The sequence below is a fragment of the Xylocopa sonorina genome, chromosome 5, assembly GCF_050948175.1.
Source record: "Xylocopa sonorina isolate GNS202 chromosome 5, iyXylSono1_principal, whole genome shotgun sequence".
NCBI classification, from domain to species: Eukaryota; Metazoa; Arthropoda; class Insecta; order Hymenoptera; family Apidae; genus Xylocopa; species Xylocopa sonorina.
The window spans coordinates 6,304,402-6,324,818 of NC_135197.1; the positions used below are offsets into that span (position 1 = coordinate 6,304,402).

A 20,417-nucleotide genomic window follows, 5' to 3' on the forward strand; every position below is an offset into this window, starting at 1 on the left:
GGATAGAAGTCACGGCGGAGTGTCTCGCCGAGAGGTGTGTTCGCGGATGCGGTATCGGTTGTGGTTCGGTGCTCCGTATTTTCGTGGACGAGATTCGCGATCGCCGACGTCGGGTGCATCCTGTGCAAGGTCCGGTAGGTACGTGCGCACGAGCAGAGTTTAGACTGGTTAGCGTGGACGGTGGGAGATCGGGAGAGGTTAAGTGGTTCAGAGGATGAGGATCGAGCTGTGGCCGTTAGAAACCGAAAGCTTCTCGGAGAAGGAAAGCTCGAACATTTCTGACGGGGAAAGCAGACATTTCGTTCTCGCCGATTAGCGAGAGGCTCCGTTCTGCGTGAGTAATTAATCGATCGATCGTCCCTTGGAGAACGAACGGAATGGCTCGGTTTCTTCGCTGAAACTGGTTTAAGTGGTTCGCATTAGCATCTTTAATATGCTACTGTTACGGAATACAATTCCGCGTCCAGTAAGTGGACGAGATTAATGTTCCCATTGCAACAGGGGCCCGAGCTCGTCGAGCGAATCAAACCGTTCACGGTGTCGTTTCTCGCGAACTGATAAACGAAATACGTGTGCACTTACGGCCGATTAAGATAAAACCGCCGAAGCCAGTGGGAAGGAAAAATATTTTTATCGCGGTGCGGCTCGCGTCGCGCGTTCCTCGTTTCACGGACTGTCGGCCGTAGCGTTCGATTCTCCCGATCTCGTGATCAATTAAGGTGGCAGCCAAAAATCGATCCGTCCGCGAAAAAAAGTCCTCGAGTGAAAGTGCTCTCTCGGATGGTCGCCATGTGCGATTGCATCCCGTGCGTTTAATTCCAAGTGCATTCGTGATTAATTAAGATCGGAGGAAAGCGATCTCGCGTGCCCGAGGAATCGTGAAGAATGCTCCCAGCTTGATGCCTGTACATGTGTTCGCACGCGCGCGAATCCTCCCTGTACGTATACGGCCGTGCATGCGTGCGCGTTCCTGTTCCTCGTTCGTGGGTGAAAAAAATCAATTCGTGATCTGCTAATCTAGTCACATTGACTTTAAGATTACCTCTCCCGAAGCTAGTGGTCCGAAACGGGAACGGGGAACATTTCGTTCGCCGTTACGAAGATCTGTTTATCGTCCGCGATCTGCAGAACGAAACTCCTCGTGTACACGTATAAATACAATATTATGATAATATTATCTCGTCGAGATAAGGCTTCCCGCGGAACTGCGCGAAATCTCGATTTCGCCTCGGTCGATTTCAGCGTGGTGAAAAGTTTTCGATAAATCGCCGATCGTGGCCGAGCCGCTCCGATCGAGCCAGAAAGCAGCGTGCCTTTTCGAACGGGACGTTTCGATTCTGAAATCGATTTAGAAAGAGCCGGTTCGATCGAAGACAGAACTGGAGCGTCTAGATTTGTGGAACATTTATTATCGTTATCCGTGTTGCGTTACTCCCGAGTAATGTATGTGATCGGGCGACGCCGATTCAACGATCGCACGGGAACGACGTACGCCGCGACTGGTTTAAACGGCCAGGAAAATCTCCGCTCCGATTTGCTACGCGTGGTGGTTCTGTTCTCCGGCTAGTATCATCGCGGTGGAAATCCGTCGATGATAATTCTTTGTGCACGAAACATCACCGGTTCGAGGAAGTGCTTGTTATGGATATCTGCGCGTCCATCGAACGGGAATACTTTCTCGAGCGGAATTACGTGGATGTCATCCAGGGAAGCGTTTTCGAACCCTTGCAGGAGTGAGTACACGCCGTTTCACGCAATCTTTACTGCGAGTCGACGACTACAAACATTTCTGGTTACATCGTTTATCAGCTTATGGATTTTTAATTATTTGCATTAGCCGAGCTGATACGTGCTTCTACAGAAATATTTCAGAATGGACTGAAGTGGAATTTATAAATTTATAAATATGCAGAATTATTTAAGAGAAACTAGTCACGGGATTAAATTAAAATACAGGACGGGTTCCATTTGGAACGAGCGACGTGCACGAATTACAACGCGGTACCCTCCACGTCCCAGTGTTAAAAATACGAGCCACGTTTTCCATTCTTAGGAACGTCTCAATTAAAATAAATCACCTGCTAGAATTACCCCTTTAAAGTGCAACTCGATCGCGATACATCTCTCCCCGAAGCCAAACGTTAATCAAAAGGTTGATCGCCGGTCGATCGACTCCTAGCAGGAGTTGATCAAACGTCGATCCCGAGCAATAGCTTATTCGATAGCCCCGTCATACGTTCGCGAAAGAAAATCCACTCTTCCCATCTACCTCCCGCTATCTCGGGATCGAGGCTGGATGCATGTACAAATAATAATTCCACCTGTTAAAATCTCCCCCCGGTGTGCACCAGAATCACGAACCGTATCCTTCCGTGGAACTAGCTCGGCAACGATAACCACACGAGAAAGTACAATGGTGCACGTTGGGCCGCTATTTATGAATATAATGTTCGATCGTCCCGCGCTGCACCACGGGGCCGTTGTTCGAGCAGGAAAAGATCGGGACTTTTTCTCGATCGGTGAAAGTCGAAGTTCGCCGGGTAATCTCGGCGATGCCGGAAGCCCTGCTCTGCTCCTCGTCGCGATCCTCTCGAGGGTAAGAACGAAGTCCGAGGGCATTGTGCACGAGGATGCGTGTGCACGCCTCGCCTCCCTTTCTCTCCTTCGCTCTTCCGTCCTCTCTAACGTCGTGGCCCATTACGTTGCGCTGATACGATGAGCCGTAACGGGCGCTGCCACGTTTTTACTCCTCGTTTCATAGAGGATCACCGTGGGGACAATAAATCGCGCGAAAATCCAGGACGAATCTTGATCCCCGGGACGATAAAAGAACACGTACGGACGCGTGGTGAATCGCTTCGATGCACGTGCCATTTTTCTTCCTCTCTTCTTTTTAATTCGAGCGATATAATAAAAAGTATCGTTGCCCGTGACGCAACGCGCGATCCACGGTTACCTTTGCTCGCGTTTGCTCGTAGACCGTTGGTTTCGCTCATTTCTAAACGCAGTATTGAAATAACGTTCTGTTTAATAACTATTTGCATAGTTGAGCCACGGTATATATAAACGAGACGAAGCGAAGTGAAATTAGAAACTTGTAATCGTATTTGGTCCTAATCTGAATTGCAACGCGTCTAAATACTAACGGCCACTGAACGCATTTCGATTGTTCCTTCGTATCTACTATTTAATTCTCTCTGGAACTTACGAGCAACACCTGCTCGGTTTCCGTGCACGGTAAACGTAAATAAGATCGAATTCTTTCGCTCTTATATGTACATTATTTCTCGCTGTTGGCTAAACGAATGCCACAAGACGTGTTTTTCGACGATTGTGTTCGCTGTTACGCCATCGACCGAGGAATTCCGCGCGGCGGTACGAACGGCGATCGGTTTTGGCAGCTGTGTGAAGACAGGTGCGAAAATATTCGAACGCGATTTTTCACATCGACGCCGGTGCAGTTGGGACGCCGTTCAGTTATCGGATAATAAATTTTCGCGTACGCGAAACGCTTTTAATTCGTGGAAATATCGCAGGAAAGAGGATCTCCGTCCTCCATGAATTCCGATATTTATAGATACTGGAAATCTCATTGGAGTAATGGAAATCGCAACAAGGATTCGCTGCAACAGTGAATTATTTCGTGCTGATCATTAGCACGGTATCCCTGTTTAATCGTGCGTGAAGAATCAATTTAACGAAGTCCGGCGTCACTCGCGTGATAACTCCGTTTTTTTTTCTCTCTGTCTCTCTCTCTTTTTCACGTGCAAACGTAACGTTCGATGATCTACCAATTACGAATACCTAACCAGCGCCGTGGTAGTAAATTTATTTACCCGACGATAATTCTAATTCTCTTTGGCTACTGGTTCAGCTCGGTTATTGCACGAATGGACGGCGCTAGGATTTTAGGTTTCCGCGGCGAACGATAATTATCGATAGAACGGAAAGGAATCAGAAATACGATCGCGCATAGACGGATAATATACAACTGCGACATTCCCAATTATGTTCAGCTTATTAATTATCTTTTTGTTCTTTGGAAATGCTTGAACTCAAAGAACCTTCATAAATATTTGCAGAGTTCTTTTATCGACGATGCGATTAATAAATGAATTTTTCGATCGCGTACCACGGAAATTTATAATAAGCGGATTAAATTATACATACAACTCCCCGGAAAAATATGGAACACTCGAAATGTACAAAACGTACAATCATATGGAATATTAAAATTCCCCGCACCTCCTCAACCAGAAGAACCAGATAACATCTTAATGCTCTAATTATCAAACTCCGATTTTACTCGAAGTGTCCCTGTTATCTATATCAACGATGAGCAACCTTTTTTTCCGCTACCACCGATACAAGCCTTTCTACGGTATTATCTAATCTAAAACTACACGAGCTTTGCCTACAACTATACAAATTGTACGTTCAAACACCGCGCCGTAACGTAAAAGTTGTACAGTCTAAGCGAGTCGAGCGACCAGCACCGAGAAATCGTGATCGCGTCGCCGGTTGCTCGTCACAGATCTAAATGCACGCGGTGTGTACACCAGAATCTCTCCCACTCGGTGATCCGGTCCAACTACGCTGAAAAGTCGAACTCCTCGGAGGCCAGTAAACACGAAAGATCCACGATATCCGGTGTCCCCTCCTCGGAGTCCCACGCGGAGGGATGTTCCTGGTCGCGGATTCACTGGCTCTCCAAAAGACACGACGTATAAATACCGCCTCGTTTCGGGCCTCCCCTCGTCCCGCGATCCCGTCCTCCCTCTCTCCACTCCCTGGTAGCACGGAGTCTATTTAGATAATCTTCCGCTTAGCGGGAGCGGCACTCGGTGCGGCAAGGGAGCCTCTTCTTCGCGGAGGCTTTCACCAAGGTGGCATCATATTCCTGATCCGCGAACCGGCCGCGGTTCTTCGATCCTCTCCGTTGCTCTGCTCTTGCCACGTTCTGTCTCGCTCCCCATGTACTCTCTGGTGCCAGTGCTCGACAGAGGTTTTTGGCGAACGCCACGCCCGTCGTACAGACCGAAATCATGCACCTCGTTGCCGCTGTGTGACTCGTCGCGTGCAACGCGATCGACGACGCGGCCTTGAGAGTCGATAGACGCCTCGATAGAAGGACATCGTCGGGGTGACCGGTGGTGTGACATCAAGAGAGATCCACGACAAGCAGGGAGGGTCCCTTCGGGTGAATTCGGCTCGCTCGGGTGAATCGTCGCCGTCGCCACGACATGTGGCTGTCTTGATTAATCGGTAAGCGAACCAGTACGCGTTCGACGGTCCGCGGCCCCTCGTCGACGCGTGGGTGACCGGCCTGATCGGCGCTTTAATGATAGACTACGCGGCGGGTCCACGGTGGGATCCTTTGTTTGTATTCCGCGGACTCCTTTTGCCAGCCGGGACGTAGGTGTGCGTCTTTAACCCTTTAACCGCTTGGCGCGTCTGCCGGATGAACGTGTGGATATATGCAGGCCCGCGTGTGTATTCTTGGGCGCAGAATGCGGGATGTTTGCTGAACGGGAGTTAGAGGCGCGTCGCTGTACATGATTCTTTGTATTATAAAAGGACGCGTATTTTTGGAGCGATGGTGTTTGTCACTTTTCGACGCACCGCGCCGAAGGTCCACGGTTGCGAAAGAATGCGTGCACCTCGGTCGAGTTTATATTGTTGACGTTGCGAGTGTGTTTCCGCGGTGGACCGTGCGACAGTCTTCGTTAATCGCGCGAACGGCTAACTAGTAATTCTGGTACGAGCGTGTTGTGAAAAACGGGACGCCGCTATGGAAGGCGGAGGAGAGTTTATACTTTCGCAGTGAGACAATTAGATGGACGATATTATCAACGGAAGTAATTTACGAGAAGGAAGGGGGTAAGTACAGTTTATCGTCGATAAGCCTGCGTCGAACGAGTTCCTCAGAGAAGCCGGCGATAACGATCGATCGAACGAGGGAAAGGCACGCGAGACGTTTTATCGCGCTCGTGTTCATTGTTTATCATTGAGTACAATTGCCTGGCTACGTGTGCAGTCGCGCAATCGCGCAGATGTTCGGGACAATTAAAAGTGATTGACGCGAGTCTGCCTGATTCTCGAATCGTCGCGACAAATTAGGGCCGTATAGAGAGCGGCTAGCTTAGGGGCGAACGACGAACGTGTTCGTGTTAAGAGGTTAAAACGTGTCCTCTATCTTTAGCGACGTTTCCCCGAAAAGAGAACCTCGAGAAAGAGAGAGAAAGTGAGACAGGGGGTACAAAAGGGTTGGCGTTCCTCGACAGAACGATGCGAAGGTAGCGTTCTCTCAACAAGTCCGTCGAAAAAGAAACAGAAAGCAAATGTTTCTGTCCTTCTTATAATCGCCTATCGGTAAACAAGTAATAGAGGCTAACTCCAGCGGATCGTTTAAGCGCGCGAAGGTGGAACTTCTCGAGAAGGACGAGGAGGATGGGCAGGAACGAAATTGGCGAAAGAGTTGCGGCTGGCCCAGCGGCTTATCGTTTCGCAAATAAACCGAACGACGGCGGTTTCTGGCACATTGCGATGACAAAGCATCGTGCATGTTTATCGGTTGTTTGCACCAAGGCGCGTTGCGTCTCTTGTGCAAACAACGTCGCCGGAACGGAATGCCGCCGCCTCTTTTTCTTCGACGCTTTCCTTATTCGTACCGCGTCTTCATGTGCCAAGAAAGACTTTTGGTCTTCACCGAAAGATCGTGGATTAAAATTAGACGCGAAAGTGTCTCTTCGCTCCGACCAGCCGATGACTCGTCCTCCTTTTTTTTCTTATGAAATCTGACGAATGAAAATAGAAGCTGACTTCGCGTCCCGAGCGCTCGATCAACGATAGCGTTCGTAGGAAAACGAATCGACGTCTGTGTCCTTCTGCACTTCGTTTCGTAGGGATTTCTGTTTATTATACCCGGAATTCTGACGTTCGGGCACATTTTTGCACGGTCCTCTTTGTCTGGAACACACGACCGCGACGAAACGCAGACGAGTTCGTCGCGGCTTCGTCGATATTTACGTCACGTTCGTTGTCTCTCGTGTTTTTCGTATATTTTCCGCGTGCCAGGCCACTTTATTGTACGCGATGCCTCTCTCCCTTTGATCGTTGAATCATCCAAATCCGGTGCCCGGTTCCCAGCGAAAATCATGGCAGGCAGAGTGCCAATAAATGGCTCTACCAAGTGTGCCACCTGCGCGCGGGATGCTTTACTCGGAATCGAATCTATTCCGCGCATTTTTCGGCGATTGCTCCAACAGCTTTATGAAACCTATTTTCGGGGAACGTGTCTAGCTCGCCTCCCGCTTTGAAGCACTTTTGCGGACCTACGCTTTTGAAGATTGAACGCGAACGGGGCCTACGAGTGGCTATTGATGTACTTGTCAATTTTCCAATTTGTATTTTTACATTCGACGTATTTAAATAGGAATCTATTTACGTGCTCTCTCTTTTTATCACTTGTCATCGTAGCTTTGTGTCCGTAGCTATGTCCTTTCGAAAGAATCATCCCCACATTTCGCAAATGCAGCAGTTAACCACGTTAGGGTTGAATCTTCGCTGACCACTACGTTTTGGAGACAACTCTTGCAACCCAAAAAAAAACTTTGATTATTCGATTCACTCCGCGATGTTTACCTCGCAATCGTCAACCCTTTTTCCTATGATTCGAAGAAGGCGCATCAACCAAGGGTTTCCAAGCGATTCACGACCTCTTTTCCACGTCGTTTTCGACATCAATAATCGCGGCTCCATAATTCCCGTGTCGTGGCGCGTAGGTGGAACGGGTTCTCGTTGCGAACTTGAGGAGAAAAGTTCCTTAGCCCCTAGCCGCCCTCCCGCCCTTCTGGCCCAAGCCGCTCGAACGCGGAGGATGTTCGAAATTCCGCGCCACGATGTCGCGTTCTGAATTTAATTAATTCGCGGGTGTCGCGCGATACCGATGCCACGTGCCGGTATAAACCAAGACGAGGACTTCTCGGAAGAAGGTGGGAGCGCGCGCGCACGCGGGACCATCGTCCGTGAGTGCCGCGGAATTCGAGAATATCGCGGCCGCTGGGCTTCGAGGAACGAAAAGAAAGCGAAATAAAACGCCCTCGGGTATCCTGCCGCGCACCAGGCTTCTTTGGCTTCCTCGCCTTCTCTTTATTCACCTCGCCGCGACCCTGGCACAAGTTCAATTCGTTCCGGCCAATTGGACGCGGGACTGTGCGAAAGAGACGCCGCTTTCCGTGGACCAATCGACCATTTTCTCCAGCGGAATACGTCGGTGGCTTCTCGAGGTAGCACGCTTTGGAAAATTCGCGTTCACGACGCGGTGCGATGGTTGCTCTCTTCTTTTGTACGTTGCTATTTTCTCTGTCCTTGCTTCTGGTCTTTTGACTTTCTCTGTGCAGCTGGATATTTTTCTTTTTACAAATGCTATCAATTAAATACCCTTGAAAAGCTTGGAGAGGTCCGCATGCCACGTTCGCAAGACAGTTCCGACAGCTTTGACAATGTTCGCCGGAAAACTGACGCTCCGTTCGTTTTCGCGAATCCAACTTTTGCGCAACAACACGATCGCGACTTCATTGATCGCGAACCTTATCACGATTCGGGCGAATCGGGTTCAACATCCGTTATCGGGAGCGGCGATGCTCGTGGCTGGGCGAAATAACTCACCGCGGGAATTGAATGTCACTCGATCACTGCTATCTGACAGAAAGCACATTAGATGAAAATCGAATAGCCTGGCCAGGATTTACGGTGCATCGAAATAATATTTCTCGTTAATCCCAACCTGTTCCGCGGCCGTTCATAAATTCCGCAACGCCGCGTCCAATCCCCGGGGTAATTTGCATACACGCGAATAAAGGAACGCCGTTTTTTTTTTTTTTGTTTTCTAACAGAAATAATGGAAGAGAGATGATTTTTATCCGACGTATAAATCTGAACCGTCGCGGGTTCGAGCGCGACGACGATTCCTCGTACGCGCGATGGAACGAAGACGGCGAAACGATGCGATCATCGTCCCTTCTCGCGGTAATGAAACGTCGCGATAATTCAACGTTTTGGAGAAACAATGCCCATCGCTCGGTTGCCCGCGACACGCAGGAATCAATCGGTTACAGCGAATTAATAATACGTATTATTATTTGGATGATGGACTCTTAATATCCCCTCACCGCGAAGACGCACGAGCCACTTCAACTTCCGATATAGTTAGCCTTCAGCATTCGGAAATAGAAAAGATATACATAGCGTATTTATAAACGCTCAATATTTGCAACCATAAAGCCTCCATCGCGATACTGTTTAGATGGAAGCCAGCTTTCCGACGATTGTACCCAGTCGAGGAACTGAAATTCTTTCACCGATCGTATTTACCTGTTAAAAATCGGCGTTATACAAGTAAACGGCGGGGCAGAAAAATTGTTATCCGCGTACGTGTTTGCATTTTATGAATAAATTCAAATTTAAACGTGTACCGGATAAATAATACATAATTCACATCGCTAGAAAGCTGTAGGTGTTTATGGATTTTCAATTTATTCGTGTATTATTCATCGACGAACGAACCATGATTATCGACGGCAATTTCCGTTCCCCGTGATTAATTCGTTCGGTCGAATCGTTACGTTTCGCTTTAGCGATAATGACAAACACGTAGCTAACGTTTTATGCTAGCTCGTATTTTCGCCTGATCATCGGTGTGCGAATTCCTGCAAAACGGCTGCTATTATAACTGCGAACACGCGATGCCCCGGCAGTCTTTCCCCGTTAAAAGGAAGAACATACGTGTCCTTCGTTCTCGATTCAATTAACAGTACAACGATTCCATTTTTGACAATGTTAAACGCTATCCTTTCCCGTACAGAAATCGCCAGTGACGCCTAAATCGGATGTAACGGTTCGATGACGTCAGTTTCCGATTGACATTAGTCATATCAGTTTCCGATTGGCGTTAGTTGTATATAAGGCTGGACGCAGTTAAAGTTTACAATTGTTGGCCTTGCGCGAACAATTTTTCTCTCATGAATGTGAAATTGTACTCCAAATTTAGCATCGAGGAAATAATTATTATGGAAATTATTATGGCACGACGGACCCACGCGCGACTATATTCGAACAAAATATCTTCCGTTGAGAAACATTCGGTATATTTTTGTAGCATTTTATGTACACGATACGTATATCGAAATAACCAAGAAAATTGGCACGATTCGTATTTATCACGACATACTCGCGACATATTTATCACAGTTAGTAAATGTTTGATATTTAATAATATGTAGAAATACGTAAGAAATATTGCATGATTTACTTAACTTTGTATTAAACTGAATCACTAAATTCTCCCGTCCGAAATTCTTGGTTCAAAGACAACGATGAAGCGCTCTTCCTGCGTCGCGCGTTACCGGACTGAATTTTCTCAATTCCAAAAAATCGACGCGACGCGAGCCGCGATGAATTAAACATAAAAATTAGTATTGGTTAGACAGAATGGTTTCCATACATTTTTCATAAGAGGAATAGATCTGATTAAAGTGCCACACTTATGCGAGCTCACGCACCCACGTACGCACGCACGCACGCACGACGATTGCTTCTTGAATTCCTGCGAACGTTTGCGCATTCCCTGATAACCGCGGGGAACGATTTTATTTATTTACGCCGCGTCGCCGTTGCTGAATGAAATTCCCGTGGATTCGCGAGAAAGTTCCATTAAAGTAACTCGAAGACGTATTGCGTATGTACGCGGTGAAAGCTCCGATATTGTTTTGTAAATCAACGTAATCTGTGAGAAAAGAAAACGTTTACAAGGCTCGGCCCCGCGAACAAAGTGCCCATTAAGTCCTGATGTTATCGAAATTGTTCGCGTTTTATTCCATTGCGTCTTGTTCGCGATACAGGAGGCTGAAGAGGCCGATGACGAGTAGATGCGCGTGCTTGATACATTAATAATATCGTGCACTGTACCTTTTCGCTGTTCGGCTGTGAAATACGAAAGAATCATCGTCGAGTGTTATTATCGTGATCGTTGAAATTCCATTTCCTCCTGTATGCAATTTAATTCGTATAATAATTCAAACAGTTTCTCTAGAAAGCTTTTACTGTTTTCTTCGGCCAACTTTTCACGGTACCTGAAATTGTAACATACGATGATTAGAAGCAAAGATCGATATCATTAACGAGAAAAATCATCGCGCTCTAATCAGCGATATTATTGCAGAAAACTAATGAAAAGGAAAATACGAAAGAAAAATAGCCGTCGAACGTCAAGCGTTCCCGTGTAATTTATACTCGCTTCCTCTCTCGAAACTGGCGGTAAAACCGTGGCCGGCGTATTTACTCAAAACACAATTTAGGTCCACTTTACGTCATAACGCGGCCCGTGAGTTCATAAAGCACAGCGAAAAAGCACCATAATAAGATCATTGCCAGGACAAACTCTCTATTAAAGTAACGAACGACCTTGATTACCGTGCTAACGAAGGAACGAGAGAGAGAAAAAAAAAAAAAGAAACAGAAAACGAAGCGAACGAACCACTAAGTAACACGTTTAATGGATTCACCCTGGAGAACGAAATGTAATTTGGCTGGTATCTCTGCGCAGGGTGAAGGGAGGATGAAGAATGCCCCGCGTCGGTGGAGACGGGGGTGGCGGGCCGGAGAAGGCAGGAGGAACTGGATTCGGAGGATGGCTTGGGGGTGCAGCAAGAGCCATGACAGGGGGAAGTGTCGGCGGTGGTTACGTGGTCCTGGGTGGTACCAGATACGGTCTCAGACTTTCACAGGTAAGAAGTTTCTTTCAATCAGGGCAATCCTTAATAAAATGTATCGCGTTATTTAAACGTCGGATACCAATGAGAATCGTCGTAGCCAAAGAATCGATCGAGCAATCGATGTTCTATAACTCGCCAAGGTACTTAATTAAAGTATACCGCCGCGGCTCTGTCATCGTTGACGATGTTCAAAAAAGGGCACGTATCCGAACACGGACGCGCGACGGTCCATTATTACGAATCGCGTTCCTCGCATTCAAACGCGATCCAAAAAGCGTACCTCTGGCGAACTGCGTCACCAAGAGGTTTGGCAGGAGAGAGATGAAATTTTTGAAATTTCACGGTGCCGTTGCCAGCGAAATTTTATTGGTTTAAGCGGAACGGGTCCCGAAGACGACGCGCCAGCGTCCAGCCAAATAAGAATCCAAACCCCGTTGGCTGTCGCGATGACCTTCGACGGATTCGCGACAGAGAGGAGACGTTTTCGCGCGGGCAAAATGAAGACGTCGGAAATCCTAAATATAGAGGCGATCGCGCAAATAGAATACCGCCAGTCACTGACTCGGACCGATTCCGTGCCATCCCCCTTCGTACGTTCTTTCTTCCTCTTCCTATTTTTCACGCAGCCCGTCCTCGTCCGGCCGGAATAATAACCACGTTGACATCACACGGCACACGTAGCAGCGACGTGAAAATCTCGTGCGACAGGAGCCCGCGACATCGTCGCCAAGTCCGCTTCGATCGGGACGAACCGCCGCGAAATACGTCGCGGTCGATCGAGAGCCGATGATCCGACGACTCCGATTTTAGCCGCGCCGCTAACCCTTTGCTCGCGAATCATTTCGATTATTGTCATCGGTACAAGTATGAAATATTTCAACATTCTGAAGGTATTTAATATCGTTGCAAGTTGTACGAGTCAACCTTTATAAATTAGAAACGTAGCGTATTCTGCAATGTAGCTTAGCTCTCTAACAACTTGAGATAACCGAGCATACAAAGTAGCTGAAACGAAGTGGAATCTTTTCAATTGAAAGGTAGACTTTACATTCCAGTGAAGATATTAAATCCGAAAAATCGCCTTCGTCGAATGGTCGAGATAAATAGAATTTCTCGGGGCTAGTCAGTGTGTTTTAATAATCCGCCCCGGCGGAATATCTGACACGAGCGCGGCATAAACATAGTTCTCCCGCGGAATTATTGCGACACCGAGTGCAGGTATTTCTTTATCTTCGTCCTTTTAGCGTTTCTACGTGGTATCGTGTTCTCGGGCGTTCAACATAAAATGTCAGAATGGAGATCGAAACAGGCGTTTCGGGACGCATCTCGGTATCTCGGGAGGATTTCGAGAAAGGAGATTAGATGGTTCTACTTTCCAGCACATCCCCCGTACATCCATGTTGCATACACAAGCGTCAGAGATCTATTTCAGAGGAGTTTATCTCGGGCTCGTTCGTGGGAAGAAACAACGTCACATCACCTTAACACCATTGTCTCCTCCGAGATCCTCTTTACCACGATCGTTCTAGCACCGCGTACTTACCAGTTCGCTCGTATAAAACCTCGCGAATAATCATATCGAAGAGTCGCGTACATCTCGGATCTCTTAAACCTCTCGATGGAAGAAGCTTCTCGTTTCTTATGGTCAGAGACGCAATCGCGGATACTTTAATTAGTACAAGGAATGGTAACGTCATTTTCCGCATCAAATGAAGATAATTAATACCTCTGAATGTGGAACTAGGTGAGAGTATAAACTCTGTTGAAAAGATTTAAGTTAGGTGTTCCCTTGTACGTAAGAGCAAGGTAAAATTACCTTGTACAGGCAAGTTCTACTTCCTACGTTTCGTTTTACGCGGTATCACAAGAAGTAGTCTTTCAGTCTCTTTATATACGAAGCCGCTTCATAGGCTTTACGGTCCCATTTGTTCCGCTGCTTTCGTGCTGTATTAAACTAAGAGGTATAGGTATTGCTTCACCGAGTAAAAGTGGCATCGCTAATACGTATGCCGAAGCAGATAGGCGGAAAGACGGCCGATACAGCCCTTTATTATATCATCCTTTCAAATGGTATTTTTGATTGGGTCGCTGGACAGCTTGAGATATCTTGAAAGTACCTCCGTTCCCTATTTTTTGCGTTAGTTAATTAGTTGCACAATTAAACGTGTAATGTAAGCTTTGATGCGGATATTCTCTAATTGAAAGAACGCGAACGTCCGCGATTAATTAGAAATATTCGAACAAGGTGTATCCCAAACGATACATTACACTGCTCGATTGCACGACATGTGTACCCGATTTTTCGCTGACCCTGCAACATGTAACACGACAATGTAGAGCTTCAGCATTTTTTTTTTGGATTCTATTTCTGGTGTTAACATGTGTTCTTTAACATAATTAGCCAACAAGTTGTAGTCGGAACTTGACGCGAGACTAGAGTACAAGTCGGTCGTCTTCCGTGTTTCAATCTCTCGAACGAGAACCGTGTAATTTATCGTAAGTATTCATTTAGACTGCGAGCGCTCTCGAGTAATTATAAACGAAAGATCGATCGATGCTCAATCGGTTCTTTAAACGTTCACCAGAGGAGAAAAAGTTCTCGACTCAATATCAAACATGAAACACAGTTCCCAGACACGAAAGACCCACGTACCCAATACCAAACCGTATCAATCGAAACCACTTAGCGGGAACAATATCCAGGACAAACTGGAGAAAGTCTTGTCACTGTACCAACCAAAAGATCACCGTAAAAAAAATCTGTCCAATCGTTTCACAGCGATCGTTTCATTTCAGGAAAGTCTGCCGCCCTCGAACTCGCGGGAAGAATCGCAGGAGAGACGTCGCAAGAGGAGTTCCCGGGAGAGCGACTCCCGCGAGAGGCTGACGGAGAAGTATCCGGAGAACGCGGCGCTCGAGTTGAGCACGAGCATCGCCGATTGTTGTTGCATCGGGCCGCGTTCGCGTTTGCCGTTGCCACGGATCCCACCGTCGGCGACGGCCGTCGCTACGTCGTCATCGGTGTACCCGTTGTCGTCGTCGTCGTTGTCGGCAGCGGCGACGACGACGACGTGCGGAACAGGCGGCGGAGGCGGTGTAGGTGGAGTTGGAGGTGGCGTTGGAGGTGTAGGCGGTGGACAGGCACCTTTTCCTGGGCAACAAGCGTCTCCGAACAGCCGTGTTGCCGGCGTGGAACAGCCGGCGACGCTGACGACGCCAACGACGTCGGCGCAACCGACGTTGGTGAACTCTAATAATAACCGTGGGACGTTGCAAACGTCGGTGGGGAACAGCACTGGCCAGCACCATCAAGCACAATCGTCCGCGGCTCTAACGGCGGCGGTACCGTCGTCCACGTCGCCATCCACCTCGACGTCGTTCAACACGTCGACCGCCGTCCCGACGCTGCAGTCCGTCTCGGTGCCACGCCAGCTAGCACAGTGGACGAAGCATCAGACGCTGAAGCTGCAGGTATTTCATTGGGATCGATCACAGCCCCGTTTCGCCTCGACTCGGTCCGATGGTCTCGTTTCGCGCGGCTGTTACCGTCGATCGTGGATATCGATTATGGGGGATGGATTTTAATGTACGTGGCGCACGACGGGATCCTGGGATCGAGTCGTCTGCGGAGGATATTTTCGGTGACCCGTCGGACGGAGGAATGCTTCGAAGGCCGTAGAAAAACTGTTGTGATTTCGTAAGAGTGAGCTGGTTCGTAGGAATTTGGGACGAAGTGTCTTCGACCTGGGAGGACGCTTTGTGTCAAAGCTCGAGAGGTGGCTTACAAGTGGCGGAGATGTAGTATTTTTAATGGCTGGAACGACGGGCGCGGAGTGAGGAAGGCCTCGCGAAGGTTGATTATTATTTATTTCCTGCCGTTTCTTTTCCCCCCCGTCTGTACACCGTTTCGTCGGGCGTACATTACCACGGCGACATTGCGACTGTCAGGAAACGGTAACATTAATAGATCGGGAAAAATAGATTTGACAATTCTTGGCCAAGCCACTGGATCGATTCCCAAACGACAGACGACTTTGCTTTGTTAAATCTGGTTCACCTGTTAACTCGGCTCGAACCTGTTAATTTGCCCGTGTCGAATTCCAACGGGACGCGACAATTTGGAGGGGAAGAGGATCCGATCGTTGGTCGTCTGACGGATCTAGAGAATCGAAAACTCGTACGTGTGTATATACGTACGATACGTAGGTGTCTAGTCGAAGAACGATATTCTATTTTGGTCGTCATCTGTCTTTTCCCTCGCGGCAGGCACGAGGCAGCGCACGCTGCGCAGCACCAGTCGATCCAAAAATTGGTCTGGTCGCAAGTGCACGTTCTTTAAAGAACTCGTGAGAAAGAACAGAATCGAAAACTCTAACAAACCGTATCGAAAATGTTTCATTTTTAATCTCGAGACCAACGTGAGATGATCGCGCGCGTCAGTGGAAGGCGGAGCGTTCCGTTTGGCTATTTTATACCAGCTAAGGTGAACGAATTCTTTTCTTTTTTCAATTCAGGAACCAGCAGTGATAGCGGTGGACCGATTGCACAGGTTCCGGTGGAGCGGGGGCGGAGGAGGAAGTGGCAAAAAGTCCTCTTCCGGCCCCCGGAGCGAAAAGGCCGAGCGCCTTCGAGAGCTCACTGAAAAACTCAAAGGACCAGCCCCGGTACCGCCACCTAGAAGACCTTCGAGGGTTCAAGCGTCTTCTCCACCCCCGCCCAGCGGATACCAACCGTCGTCGCAAAATTATCCTCAGGTAATGGGGTCCATTTTTTTCCCGTCGTGACTAAACTTTCCCGGCCTCTTGTATTTTGAATGTCGAGGGTATACTTAACGTCCGGAGGAGCGAATATTTTATTGCAGAAACTCCTTTCAACAATTTGTCATTCGGAAAGAATTGCAAAACGTTATATTCGTATATCTCGGGGAACACGAAATAATTCACATCGAATATGCCACGCCAATAAAGCATTAAAAAAGCATGCTCGTAATATATAACTTGAAAACAAAGTCACTTCCTCCGCGACCGGTGAAATACGAGAAACACTTAGCTCGGAATACTCGGCGGGCTCATAATTTTGCGCAGCGAAAATATCGTTGTGGTTCTCGAGAAAGAGGGAAAAAATGTGGAATTTTTCCTGGACGCAGGCAACGAACCAAGGATGCGGTCGCTGCGACGGTCGTCCGTCGTGTCGGAGCTACACGTACAGCGAGGGCACCGGTCACGGGTCGAGCAACCAGCACCCCCAGTACCCGCAGCACCCCCAGCTGAAGACGATCGGCCGGAGTGACAGTGTGGGTGACGAGTGTTTCAGTGAGTCGAGTAACGAGGCGTACAGGAAGCCGTGCACCGACTCGAGGAGATCCTCGCGGTCGGTCAGGCAACACGACAGGAACAGTGGTGACGTAAGTGACATAAAAAACGAGCTGAACGCCAGTGCGAACGCGGCGAAACACCTGAGACAGTACAGTGATTCGGTGGTGGATAGTGGCACGTGTGTGGACGATTTGTGCGACAGCCTGAGCACCACATCCGGAGCAGGGAACGAGGGCGAGGCGAGGGATGCGATCACCAGATTGGAGCCAAGGGGTCCTCTCCTTACGTTCCACAAGTCTAGTGCGCCGTTTCGGAGTGCCTCCTTCAGTCAGGTGGACTTTAGTCAAGGTAATCGGTTTCCTATCGTTTTCGATTAAGTAGAAACTCTTAAACTCGAGACAACGCGACTACGTGGATAATGTTGTTCACAATCCAACCTGTAGCAGCCACCCCTGTTGGCATTAATGTATCCGAGTCTCGCACAAAGCATTCGAGCTATGCGCGGTATAGTAAAAAACTTGCAGACTCATCGAGCTGCTCATCGCCGCTTTTCAATCGTACCGAGGAAATAGAAATCGCAATGAGCGAGCAGGATTCCGAGTGATCATTAGCTAATACGTGGTTACCGATAGATTTGCGGACTTTATTCGCGGTTATCATAGCCACAGGTACAAATGATCGTAAGCGAAACGGCGGAGTCTACGGGAGGCATTTGAATGGGCGTACCAGTGGGAGCAGAAGCGACCGTAAGAACAGTTACTCCAAAGCATTCATTGTACTTTGTTTCCGTGTTTATCTTTTCGGGTCTTCACCTGCTCGGAACTGGTTCTACTAGTCACTCCCCGTAAAAGGTTCCGCTTTACTTCCTCACCGGAGCGTTATTGCTTCGGTTAATTCGAAGACCATCATCCTGTTCGCGTTTGCCCGACGCGAACAATTTTTCCAAACGAAATTGACGCCGATGGCATACATTTAGCCCATACATCCGTTTCACGAACGGTTCTCAGAGCGTTATAGTATTTTATTCGCCGTTGTGCAGTTTATTTCACGCCGCGCGCAGAATTCCTTCGCGATCCAAGAATGGTATTAATAAATAAGTCATTTCGAAGATATTTAGCTGGCAACGGTCGACGAGGTATCTCATACGTTTCATAAATTCATACACGACCGCTAACTGTATCACTCTGAAAGGCCCTAAATAAGATTTCGAAAATAGCCGTATCGCGACAGAGGCATTTCGCGTTTCGTTAAGGGCTTTCCATTATCTCGACGCTTCTAACGGGAATGAAAAATCTGTTTCTGGTCTGCTGTTTATCGGGCATCTTCCACGGGAGACCAGCTGAAACGTTCAGGTTAGATAGCAGTCGCGTATCCCGCAACAATCTTCAAACTTCATTTGCCAGCGCGAGGTGCGCTAAGCCTAGGGAAAAAGGAGGAGGCCGCCGTGGTAAGATGCGAGCTGTACGAGTTACATAACGGGACACGATAATGCCGCGATCCGGTATCGTTTCGTTTTCGTTTCGAGTGGCACGATAAATGGTCCCACGGTTTGCCGCGCGAACGCGGAAATTTCGTTGGGGGAAACGTCGTCGATTAATTATATGATTTGTATACGGCCGGGTTGTGTACTTGTAAATATTGACCAGCGGGGCCTGGGTGGGTATACGGGCGCGAGAATGCAGACTCCGACGTGATGGCGGCCCGCCAAATAAACACTACCCATTATGTCTATTATTACATTCATGTAGGTGTCGGTTTGTATAACTGAGGATAGGGACAATCTAAATCCGTGAAAGCAGCGATAATATCTCGCGGGACACTTTTGCGTTATTAAGAAACGCGTGGAAAGTACTCCTTCCCGATTTCGATCTCTCAAATATCTCTGCTCCTCCCCCGTTCGTCCCTCTTCCTCTTTCTGGTCGCGGGTCTGCTTTCTAACATAAGTTTCACGCATGTTAAAGAGGCGTGCGTCCTAAATTCGCTCGCGGTACGCGGCGCGGCTACATTTTATTCGCAAATTCCAGTCCAATAATTTTCGAGGGTAACCGAACGCTTTTCCAACACCGAAACCTCTCGCTGCCCGTGATCAACGCTACGAGTTATATACCGTATATAAATTATAGGTCGTACGAGTTTCCACGTCGGCTACGAGTTAACCAGCAACCTCGGAGAAGCTTATCAAATGCTTGGAAATCTAGCAAGGCTCTCAAGAACTTGTCGTTTCTAATTAAGTTCGAATGGTTGGCGGAACTTTACGGCTCGCGACCGCTCCGCTGGTAGCGCGCCCTCGCCCGTTTCCGTTCTCCGCGAGCCACCCCTTTGAACCTCGCGAGGTGATACGCTTGCACGCGTACGTGCACGTGACGCTGCAGCGGGATGTGGCGGTTTCACCTTCTCGTCTGGAGGAAGAGAGGGCGAGAGGGACGCGGAAAAAAAAAAAACGAGAAGAGTGTAACACGTCTGTACACAGTTTACACGCGGATCCGAAAATAGTGAACGGTTCTCTAAAGGATCCAGATTTTTCGTTCCGCCAACAGAGCGGCCGCGTAACATTGACTTTCGTCTCTGGGCGGTGTAGTTACAGCCCTGAACTACATACCGGACGCAGCTTCGGTTTCATAATAAAGGACTAGAAATAAGAGAGACATTAGAGAACCGCTTTCCGCCGGGCTCGTATCGCGGACGACCTTAAAGATAAATGCATTTCGCGTCCATGGCCCGAATAAGCGTATTGTTCGCCTAGGTAATTATTTAAGCGAATTCTGCCGCGTTCTATGATTGTTAGCCGAGTGGTATCGGCGATAGGAAAGATACGGTTCGTCCTTTCTCCTTTTGTGCTCATGCAAATGCTTCTCTGTTAAATAGGTATTGCGCGGTGGATCTATTAGTACCATTGTGCCCGCTGATGATCTATTTCGAATTGTTCCACGGCTACGCGAAGCGACTCGATCGATATCGTTCCCCCCCGGCCAGGGATTATATCACTCGCGATTTACAGTTTTCGTACAGTCAGCTTGAGTTATCTAGAGTTGCGAAGTATGAATCAGGTGCTTTGGCAGCGACTGGAACTCTTTGGTTTAACAGAAATATTTATCGAAACCCGATTGATACATTACAGAGACGTGGCTCGTGAAAAAATGTTCGTCCGTGCCGTTTCTTCCACTCTCTATTATAAAAAGTAATCGGCCGTGCTATAACGAAATGGTCTCGTTGCATAATTCCACGAACGATCGAACGATAAATCACGAGGATCTTGGCAAACGCGTGGCACGATTTGCATGACGCGCGGCTGATCCGGTTGCCAGTCAAAAAATCGAGCGATGGGATC

The 20,417-nt window shown here is 48.2% G+C and overlaps 1 protein-coding gene across 9 annotated transcripts in view; it reads left to right on the forward strand.

Moving 5' to 3' along the window:
* Window positions 1-1,322: 1,322 nt before the first annotated feature.
* Window positions 1,323-20,417, forward strand: part of LOC143423551 (rho guanine nucleotide exchange factor 17) — a 50,889-nt gene continuing 31,794 nt past the window's right edge. For 7 of the 9 annotated variants that reach the window (XM_076894949.1, XM_076894952.1, XM_076894954.1 and 4 more), the window contains exons 1-5: window positions 1,323-1,733; window positions 11,606-11,786; window positions 14,571-15,245; window positions 16,289-16,528; window positions 16,921-17,437. In XM_076894949.1, coding sequence (XP_076751064.1) covers window positions 11,625-11,786; window positions 14,571-15,245; window positions 16,289-16,528; window positions 16,921-17,437 — 1,594 coding nt within the window. In that variant the 5' untranslated portion in view covers window positions 1,323-1,733; window positions 11,606-11,624. Of the gene's footprint in view, window positions 1,734-5,187; window positions 5,266-5,874; window positions 5,890-11,605; window positions 11,787-14,570; window positions 15,246-16,288; window positions 16,529-16,920; window positions 17,438-20,417 lie in introns of those variants that run through there. The other 2 variants (XM_076894950.1, XM_076894951.1) reach the window with 2 other exon arrangements.